Source organism: Phragmites australis, chromosome 14, assembly GCF_958298935.1.
Source record: "Phragmites australis chromosome 14, lpPhrAust1.1, whole genome shotgun sequence".
In the NCBI taxonomy this organism is placed as follows: Eukaryota; Viridiplantae; Streptophyta; class Magnoliopsida; order Poales; family Poaceae; genus Phragmites; species Phragmites australis.
The window spans coordinates 26,711,094-26,721,774 of record NC_084934.1 but is presented as its reverse complement, the minus strand read 5'-3'; the positions used below and the strand labels follow the sequence as shown (position 1 = coordinate 26,721,774).

The 10,681-nt window shown below is 52.7% G+C and overlaps 1 protein-coding gene across 1 annotated transcript; it reads right to left on the bottom strand.

Moving 5' to 3' along the window:
• Positions 1 to 2,953: 2,953 nt before the first annotated feature.
• On the bottom strand, positions 2,954 to 4,091 carry LOC133891727 (CBL-interacting protein kinase 1-like). The gene is made up of 2 exons (XM_062332465.1): positions 3,647 to 4,091; positions 2,954 to 3,511 (listed from the first exon to the last, which is right to left on the bottom strand). The coding sequence occupies exons 1-2, from the start codon at positions 3,833 to 3,835 to the stop codon at positions 3,377 to 3,379; spliced, it is 324 nt and encodes a 107-aa protein (XP_062188449.1). The 5' UTR covers positions 3,836 to 4,091; the 3' UTR covers positions 2,954 to 3,376.
• Between the last annotated feature and the right edge of the window lie 6,590 nt (positions 4,092 to 10,681).

Here is a 10,681-nt window from a genome sequence, read left to right as displayed (position 1 = left end):
GAGTTCGCGGCGTCGGCAGAAGCCAGGGCCACAAAAGAGATAGGCTCGGCCTTCTCCTCTGCGAGTGTCCAACGGGCGCAGCCTCCCCCTTCGAGCTGAACGGACAGCCCATCAGCAGTCGGCGTCGCGGGATCGGATGGCGACGATGGGGAGGACGGAGTGACGTAGAGTGACGTCACGCCCATCAGCAACGCGGCCTCGGACTCCTCCTCCGCCTGGACCGCGTGGGCCTGTTCGTCGCGCTTCTTCTTGCGACATTCACGGGCCCAGTGACCCGTCTTGCCGCAGTACCGGCATTCGTCGTCGCCGATCACCTTCTTCCCCTTTCCGTTGCCGCCACCGGGTTTAGGCGGTCTCGAGCCACCGCTGCTCCCGCCATCTCTGCCGCGGCCGCCACCACGGCCTCGCCTCTGGCCCGATGATGAGGAGCGGTTGCCCCCTTATGCACCCTCGCCAGAGAGCTGCAGTCGCGACACGACGCGCGCCACCAGCTCATCCTCGGTGAGGTTCAACCTGGTGGTGGAGCCTCCCCCGCCACTGAGGTCATGCCGCTTCTCAGCCGCCTTGAGCCTCCCGATCAGCTCCTCGACCGACACTTCATCGAGATCAAGAAGAGTCTCAATTGCCATTACAATCTGAGAGTACCTCAAGGGCGTGGCCTGCAGGAACTTGCGCACGATCTCGGGCTCGATGTATCCATTGTCGAGGACAGCGAGCTGGTTGGCGATGTCGGTGATGTGGACGCCGAACTCGTCCATAGTCTCGCCGTCCTTGAACTTGAGGGAGTCGAACTCCCGACGAAGCGTGTTCGCCCTCGCCTGGCGCACTCGATCGACGCCGAGATGCGTCTTCTTGAGCAAGTCCCAGGCGATCTTGGCGGTGGCCTTGGAGGCGATGGAACCTTGCAGCTCCGGTGGTACCGCTTTCGTGATGGCCTCCAGCGCGCTGCGGTCGTCGATGAAGTCGTCCGTGCCGACGTTCACCGCCGTCCATAGGCTCCTCGCCAGCAGCATGACGCGCATGAGCGCCCCCCACGAGTAGTAGTTTGTCTTGGTCAGCATTGGGTACTGCCCGCCGCCGCCGATCTCCTTCACGACTCGGTGGATGACCAAGCCACGATCGTTGTCGCCCCCTCCGCTTGTGCCTCCACCACGACCTCCGCGTCGCGGCGAAGACGATCGATGACGGCGGTCGGCCATGAACGCTGCCTCGATCGCGCGATCCCTCGTCCAGGTACGGTAATGGGCTCTGATGCCAATTGTTGTCGACAACGCCGGCGCCCTTCGCCGGAGACGATGACGATCACACTAACTGCACACCACGAACTCTCGAACACACGCGATGACAAGTGGATTTTGGTGCCGCTAAACAACTTGCTACGTTTTCTGACTCTATTGCAATATATACATACTGAATACAAAAACTCGATGGTGGCCACAACGCCACGACGCTGCACTCGCCATCCTCTTCGACTTGGCCGCGCCATCCCACGGCCGAGAAACCTGCCGAGTACCTCCACCACTACTGAAAGCGAAAAGAACGGGCAGCCACCGCATGAACGCAGCATGCGTCTGGCTAACAGAAAAAAGAACGCGCTCAACCTGGCTAGAGTCGAGCTCACCTTATTGTCTAGACTAAGCCGATGAAAAGAGTTTGAACTGAGCCAAGCTAGGATTATCAACATGAGCGTCAGGAGATCGAGCACGGAGCTGTTGGTTCTTGGAGAGCGATCGAACTGCTGGTGAGGGGAGGGTGTGGACAACGCATGGCGTTCGAGGAGAGGGGGATTTATAGTATAGAGCTAGATGCAGGTGGCTGTATTTCATGCGCATTTGTTCCCGTCTTTTGGGAAGACGAGGCGTCAAAGCCGCGCGTCGGGAAACGAAACAGGTCGGGAACTCAAGGAGGCTTAGAGCTAGATGGCTGCATTGCATGCGCATTTGTTCCCGTCTCTCGGAAGACGAGGCGTGAAAGCCGCGCGTCGGGAAACGAAACGGCCCAGGAACTCGAAGAGGCTCTGCATGCATGTATACATGCTGGGCACTGACGCCACTGATAGTGCAAAAAACTACAGTATGGTTTATATCTATCATCTCTTTTACAACACAGACACAGACACAGACACACACAGACATATATATATATGAACCATACATAATGTCTAATAGTGGTGTTCAAAATGAATAAATATAGATATAGTTTATAGACACTCTCCTTTACTCTAAGGCATTGTTTTACTTATGTCTTATTTTTTTAATTATATGATGAAACTCCAATGTAACTTTGTGTTATATATGTGTTGGATTTCATGTCAACATAATGTCTTATGGAAGACACTGTATTTTTCTCTCTCATCCTGTAATTCCTTACCATATCCATCTTTTATCATATGTATTTAACTAATTAATGTCTAAAACATTGTACTCAACATTTTTCCAATGAATCTATACGATTCAGATGATGCGGCATGCGAGTGAGCAAGAGTTAAAATTTTTTTTTTTAGACCAAGAGTTAAAAGAAGTTGGGGAACCCTAACCTTCGGCCAGAAATTCTGGTGAGGGGATTCTTCAAAATACCCGAGTAAAATATAGCAATACCGTAAAAGAAGGCAGTGAGAAGACTCGCTGCTGCACATCTCATGTTGCTGAATCGACCAAGTGTGCATGGTAGCACATTTTCTAGCGTGTTCTGCAGAGCACTGTGTAGAATACCTGACCATATTATGGCCAGGAGTACAACATTTGCTTCCTGGCTTGCCACCGAGAAAAGAAATGGAGATATGCGTTACTACTGCAAAACAGATGAACAATGTCGGTTCTAAAATTTTATCAGTGTCAGTTTTAAACCCGACACTGATAATCACAAACTATCAGTGCTGGGTATAAAACTGGTACTGAAAATTAGCATTAGTGCCGGTTCGGGATTCCAACTGGCAGTAATGCGTATTCCAGACAAAAAAAAGTTGCCCAATGCAGCAGACTCGCCCACGATTTTACACACATCACAAACAAGATTTCACTCTTGTTCTTTCACACAAGATTACAGAATCACAACACGTAATCGCAAACAAGATTACACACATTGATGTTAATCACAAATAAGATTTCACTGTTGTTCTTTCACACAAGATTCATTTCACTGCTATTCTTTCGCACAAGATTCATTTGCTCTTATCCAAACAATTGCAACAGAGTGAACAATCAGAGAGCTTTCCGAACTCGCCTGATGTTCTAAAAGCCGTTGGTTGGGGTGGTGGGCGCATGGAGGACGCCACCGATCGCCGGATCTGAAGCGGTGTTTTAGGGGGTTGGTGGAGAGGATGGTGGTGCGCTCCCTGGAGCTTGGTGGAACATGCATCCCATGGAATTCCACAAGATCAAAAGCAACGGAAACAAGAACTGAAAGAGAAATGGAGAAAAGAAGATGGTGAATTTGGTGAAACACGCACCTCGTGCAAGTGGACGACATTGGGGTGCTTGAGCAGCTTCAATGTCCGGATCTCCCTCCTAATCTGCCCATACCAATAGAATGAACCAATGTTAATCCATCCTTCCGGCTATGGATAGAGGGCGGCAGGCGAAACCGCTGGTGAAATCGAAGAAACTGATCGACCAAAAATGGAGAGGAAGCATATGTATGTATCTACCTGGACATCGATGCGGAGGGAGAGGATCTTGTTAAGATCAAGGATCTTAACGGCGAAGTGGCTGCCGATGGCGAGGTGGCGCGTATACTTGACCTTGCTGTAGTTGCCCTCCCCGAGGGTCCACCCGATCTCATACCTCCTCGACAGCGACGCCCACGTGTATTCCTCCTCGACCTCGCCGTTCACCATTCACAAGCTCCAGAGGTGGGAGGAGATAAGGTGGAGAGAGAGAGTGGAGTGATGGAGTGGTGACTTAGAAAATATCATGTGCGACCGAGCCAGTGGACACGAGTGGAGCCTAAATCAGATTGAAGTAAAATTACGGGTCCGATCGTATCACTGCCAGTTCGTCCTATAACTGGCACTAATATCAACTATCAGTGTCGATTTTTAGCGACTCTAACACGATTTAAACTTGAGAGGTTAAGAACCGACAGTGATACGTTTTTATTGCCGATTTTTTATAACTTATAACTAGTTCTACAGTAGTGCATCACGGTTCACCCAGCCTTATCTATATTGTGCACATATTGATGAGAGCACCTCTGCTTTCGGAGCGGTGATGCACCATGCACGCATAGTATAGGAGTCCTACAAGCATATATCGATCGACTTGTAACAACCGAGCAGATGCACAGATACAAAAGCAGAGAAGGTAAATGCCATCCACATTTTAGCCGGTGGTTTCCTCAAGAACATTTTAACACATACTAGCTTTACAGAACCCAGCTGGGACGCAAGATGGCAGTAAAAGATGCTAGTAGTATCTAGCCATCTGGGTAAGATTAGAGAGTAATACTACTATTACAAAGCATGATTAAGGACCAGACGCGTACGTAGATAAGTTAGTATAACTACAAGTAGACGTAGATCCATCTGCAGCATGCACACGTCCGCCACGTCGGAGAAGCACGCCCAGAGCAGGCGTCACGCTCCGAACACGGCAAGCGCTGCCTTGACCCCCGCGTGGCGGAGCATGCGGAAGCAAGAGTCTGTTTATTAGATTTAAATTTTTTATAGGAAGTGATTTTTAGAAAGTGATTTTTTGGTTGAAAGTGAGTTTTTAGTGATTCTTAAAATGAAATATATTGAGAAAGTGTTCAGCTTCTCAGCTTCTAGTTCATTTCAGAAAATCACTTCTATAAATTTCACTTAAGAAGCTAAAACCTGTTACTTTACATAACACCTAATTCCAACCAAGAACCTCAAACAAATCGGGAAGCCCCAAATTCCAAGAACGCACGCGGCCCGAGAAATGAGCACCCTGCCTGCGCCCGGCGCCGCTGGCCAGAGGAAGTAGGCGCACAAGGTGCCCACGGCTGCGATACCGGCTGCCGCCACGATCGCGTTGATGACCATCGCCTTGCCTCGCTCCGCGCAGCGCGCGTCACCTCTGGTTGGGCTTTGCGAGTGGAGTTAACTAGACCGAACCCAACGGGTTCTCGTCCCGGGGCTCATTCCCTTCGCGATGGCAAAACGCCCGAGACGGGAACGGGAGACGACGCCCAACGGCATCCCTTCCCGGCACGGTGCGGGACAGAAAAGGAGAGAGGTTCCCTCAGCCGTGGGAACCTCTCTCCGTTGCCATTGCGCAGAAGGAGAGCGGGGAAGGCTCCGGCAGTTGGCGTCGCGCGCTGGCCCGGAAGACACGGAGAAGAGAAGCGGAGGCGGCGCGAGCAGGGACGACGACGGCGCAAGGGTGGGCGGGCGTTGGAGTCGGGGCAGGTGGCCACTTCGACCGCGCGGGGAGGGCAGTGTCGACGTCGTAGGAGGCGGCCATGCGGCGAAGAGTGGAATCGACGGAAGGTACGACCGATTTGCCCTATGCTTGCTATGGATCCGGGGTTGGGGAGGTTCGAAGAATGGATGTGGTGAATGGATAGGGTACGGCGTCGATTAGGTCACAAGGGTCCTCGGTTTCTCCTCCGGGGACGAATGGTCCGGGGCCTCAGGGGACCGGCGCAGGGGTCGGGAGGCAGTGGCGTCGGTTGATTGACTGCAGTGTAGTCACCATTGATTCGTCGTCCGACTTGGGGGAAGGGCGGACGGGGTAGCGGGCAAGGGTGGGGTGATGGCGGCGTCGCAGGGGGTGGTGGGTTCTGTGCAGCGGCCTACGGCGAAGGAGTTGGTGGCAGGGTGCACAGCGTACGGGCCCGGGGTGACCTTGCGTTGCCGGCGGGGATGGGTTCTCATCGGGCTTATGGGATTCCCGTGGTGCATGATGTAGATGGACGCGGCAGCTCTGGCGGCACTTGTCTCCATGATGCAAGGCCATGTCCAGGAGACGGCCGACGCTTTGAAGAAGTTAGCGAACGAGAACTTGAGCCCAGAGAGCACACCAGCGGCCGTCGACCTGAACATGGCGTTGCTAGAAGTGGATGCTATTGCTGACGATTTGGGTCAGCTCGTCTTCCAGGTGGAGGATGCGTTGCGCCGGTCCTCTCTGTCTGTGCCTACTGACGAGGTGGACAGGAGTAGCGTGGGGGAGGAAGAAGACCCATGGCCGTCCTTGAACAACAACGGTGATGACATGGAGCATTCGGAATGGAGCATGGATGAGGTGCTTTGTTCCAATACTGATGATTGCGGGTCCGTTGAGTCCGATAGATCGTGCCGCCTGTAATCTGGTGGCCTGTTAGGATGGAAAAGTGCCAGGGTAGTGTCCTCCATTTGTGCGATATGCGTCTGCTGGTATGAGTTCGTTTGGTACCTTTGAAATTAGCTTTGTTGTCGACTTAAGCTGTGTAATGAACTGAATTGGAATCATGTATGATTGGTGGTCCTGTGTCGCCATGTCAATGATGGAGGTCCTGTCTGGCCATTTCTGTTTGCGCACAATAATTCAACTGCTTTGGAAGATTGTTGTCCCCATTTGGTGCAAAATGGTATGACTATACTCTTGTATGGATAGGTTGCTGAATCAGTGGGGGTGGGGTTTGTTTAGGGTACATTGGCCAATGTATTTCATTGTATGTTTCGGGTGTTTGAGATAAATGGTTAATGGTCCTGAATAGAACTACATTTTGTTTGTGAGGGCATGCCCTGCGTGTTTCATTGATGCTTAAGGGGGGTTGCAATGGGGCAGTGCTGATAGGTATGTATGTGCTGACTGCACATACATAAGGTTTCAAAGGGCATGGTATGCATATACTCTTGTTTCATTAGGTTCCAGATGCTGGTTGGTGGTGTTGTTACCCAAGGGCCATGGGTTTGAGAGTCTTGGTTCGAAATGTTTTAGATAGGGCACTACATGTTGGGTAATTGGACTTGTATGCGGATATGTAAGGGTTGAAAGGCCATGGTATGGCTATATTCTGGTACATTTGCGGTGGTTGTAGTGTAGGACAATGTTTTCTAATTGTTGGGTTGTAGCTATTTGTGGAAAATGGTTCATATCAGTGGGGCAGTACCTTCGGTTGAGTACCTTTAGTCCTGATGCATTGCTTCGGCGCCTATGCTTCCACTTACTTATAAGATTGTGGCCATATTCAGTGTTTGCTTTGTCATAAATTATGTACCTTAACTTATTTGAAGGGACGGTATGGATCCTTTTTACGAGAGTATCATTCAGGACGGTTTCGACCGTATGACTTGGGGGGGCGGGGTCCGGAGATGGGTACCCAGGTGGGGTCCTCTGATGTTCCCGAAGCAGACTTCTCGCAGTTCTCACAGGCTACGAATCCTGGAGGACACTCGGAGGTAGGGCAGTTCAGTCTCGGAAGCGATGAGAAGGGTAGGAAGAAGGTTACCTCGAAGAAGAAGAAGAAGAAGAAGAAGGTGGACACGAAAACTGATAGAACTAAGTGGACTAACGAGGAAGATGAGTTGTTGGTGTCGGCATGGCTTAATGTGAGCCAAGATCCGGTTGTGGGCACAAATCAGTCGAAAGAGACCTATTAGGGCCGTATCGCAAAGTACTTCAACACTTATAAAAAGGAAAGCATGATGCCTAGGACCGACAAAGCGTTGATAAACCATATGAAGCTGATCACTGATGCCGTGACGAAATTTACGGTGCATTACAGGAAGGTCGAGCAGTTGAATTCGAGTGGCACCAATGAACGTGACAAGGTAAAAATAATAACGGCAATGTTTTGCAATGGTACTGTCCCTTGATTTGCAAGCATACCCGACTTACTTCTATGTTTTTTTCAGATGGCTCGAGCCTACACCGCATATAAAGCACTTGAGGGCAAACCATTCGCGTACACCCACTGTTGGGTGCTGCTGGCCGACCACCCTAAGTGGCACGCACACGAATCGGCAAAGGCGCAGAAGGTCCAGGATGGTGTTGCGGACCTGGCTGAAGCGCTGTATAAAGCGCCGCAGCGTCTCCCCCTCCTGCTGCTTGACAGCGTGGAGGTCGCACTCCAGGCCGGGGCGCGTGAATGTGCCCTAAAAATTAGCCACAAACTGGTGGCAAAGATCATCCCAGGAATTGATAGACCCTAGGGGTAAGTTCATAAGCCAAGAGCGGGCAGATCCCCTCAAGGCAACATGAAAGTAGTTAGCCATCATCTTTTCATTGCCACCAGGCACCTGGACAGCGGTGGTGTATATCTGGAGGAACTTGACGGGGTCGATGGACCCGTCGTACTTCTCTGGTAGCTCAGGGCGGAACTTGGTGGGCCATTTGACCCGGCGGAGCTCACTGGTGAAGGCACGGCACCCAGTGCCGTACCCTGCGGTGCGGGTAGCGCCCTTGGGCGGTGAACGCCGGCGAGTCGGGGAGCCCCGGCGATCATGGGCCGGCAAAGAGGTCTGGTCCTCAGCTTCAGCCTCCTGCCGGGTCTCCCACTGGCGCTCGAGAGTGACGCGCGCGTCTTCGATGGCCCTCCACTCGTTGAGGTGTAAGAGGAGGTCCTGGATCCCGGAAGTGGCCAGGGGGGCGGCGCTCCGCCTGGAGGCCCCCCGGCCAGCGCGATCGCCACCTGACGATGGGCCGGTCCTAGAGGCGCCACGCTGGGTGGTGGCGCGGGAACTTTCGGCCAGCACCTGGCGACTGGCCGTGCCGACCAGGGCGGCGACTTCCTGGAGCCAGCGGCCCTCCGGGGTTTCCCCGCCGCCTGGACTGACGGATGCCTGAGGAGATCGTGCGCCGCAAGCAGCGCGCTCCCGGAGAGGCGCCTGGCGCTGTCCAGACGCGGACCTGGCGGCAGGAGTTTCGGCCGCCTGCTGGGGGTTGGGTGGTGCACCGGCGACGGCGGCGGCGGCCCTGCTGGGCCCAGCGCCCTAGTCCCCTTGAGAGGGGAACGCTGTGCGTGCAGATCGCGGCTGCTGCTGGGACGCAGCAGTGACTGGGGCCTCTTGTGCGCGGGGCTCCATTTCCCCGCTGGAGCTGGAGCCGGAGCGCTGGAGGTGATGACCACCGGCCATTTTTTCTGCAGAAAAAAACAAACAAACAAATTCAGGGATGTTTCCCCCCTACCTGGCGCGCCAGCTGTCAGAGGGTTAACTCCTGTCGCAGGGATCCTGAGGGACCCCTTTTTCGAGATTCGACCGGGGGGATGATCCTGAATATGTTCGCCAGAGAAATAAATGGGTATGAATGCGATGGCCGGTGGGGTGGAATGATCTAATGCGGAACGGAGTAAATGCGCTGGTGTTTAGACAGGTTCGGACCGCACGGAGGCGTAACACCCTACTCCTGTATGGATACTATAAATGCCTTGAGAATGTCCCTCAAGGATGTTGCTGGTTACAAGAATGTTTATCTATCTTAGAGCCTGGGGCTCCTTGTTCTTCTCTTCTCTTCGCTACCTCCAAAACTTCTCAGAGATTGTCTAACTTGTCGAGCTTGCTCAGAGATTTCAAAGCTTCAGAAAAACTTCTTTTTTTTTTTTTTTTGAAAAAACCTCCCTTCTGTCCGCGCTGCCGGCGGCTTTAAATACCCACCGGCAGTAGCGTGCCCCCAACGGGAGGGGGGCACGAGTTCCGAGACACCATAAATGGAATGGGTGTCATCATCACCTCTGGGCGAAGTGACCGGGGGTGGAAAATGCGTCCCACGCCCGGTCATTCGTCACCATAAATGCACTGGCAACGGGCGCCGTGGAGAGGGCCCACCGGGCAGCCGCAGAGCGTCCCGGCGTGCCCGCCCTGTCTTGTTCTCCTACCGCAGCAGCGCAGCAGACGGAACGCCTCGGCCCTTACGACGTTATCCCGAGACGGGCCGGATGGCACGGGATGGGACCCGTGCATTTAATGACCCCACGCCCTTCTGCCAAAATGTGGCAGGAACTGACACCGAGCGTGGCGGGAGCAGTTGGGGGTGTCAGGCCACGCGCGCTCTTTAAATGCGGCTTTGGGCCTTTGACTGGCTGACACCTCATTAGTGGGCCCCTCGGGGGCCACCGTCAGGGGGCTCTCTGAGTCGTCGGGGAACCAAGTGCTCGGAGGTCACTGTTCACCTCCCCGAGCACTCTCTCCCGAGAATGCCCTTTCTTGATCCTCGGGGAACCGAGTGCTCGGGGGTACTGTTCACCTCCCTGAGCACTCTCTCCCGGGCATGCTTATACGGATCCTCGGGAGACGGTTGATAACTCGTTTTTACAAGCGTTTAGCGCATCCGCCTGTAATCAAAGGTCTGTTGAAATAGACGATTTCCACAGGTGTAAAAGAGCCGCCTGTGAAAATCTATTACCACAGACGGTTTACTTAAGGAACCGTCTGTGAAAATAAGTTTTCACATGTGGTTACTTAAGTGGGCTGCCTGTAGAAACCGATTTTCACAGGCGGTTCCTTAAGCGAACCGCCTGTAGAAATCAATTTTCATAGACGGATTCTTAAGCGGACCACCTGTAATAATTGGTCCCTGAATCGACATTTTTTTATTAAAAAACAATTTTTTTAACACTTGAACCCCCACGGTACAAGCAATGTGGTTAGATCTATTGCAAGGAGTAGATCGGATCTAAGTTAATCTAGGGATGAAGTCGCCGAGTACCTCCTATGCTAGGGTTTTGGTGCTTACTTCGAGTTGCTAGTTTCCTAATTCAACTAACTATTAAACTAAATTCAACTCTATCTCCTAAC

What these genes read in the sequence shown, in the direction of transcription:
- LOC133891727 (XM_062332465.1), bottom strand. Translation starts at nt 3,835, where the DNA reads ATGGTGAACGGCGAGGTCGAGGAGGAATACACGTGGGCGTCGCTGTCG. An exon ending in CCCTCCGCATCGATGTCCAG is followed by an intron (nt 3,512 to 3,646) that starts GTAGATACATAC and finishes TGGTATGGGCAG; the next exon opens with ATTAGGAGGGAGATCCGGAC.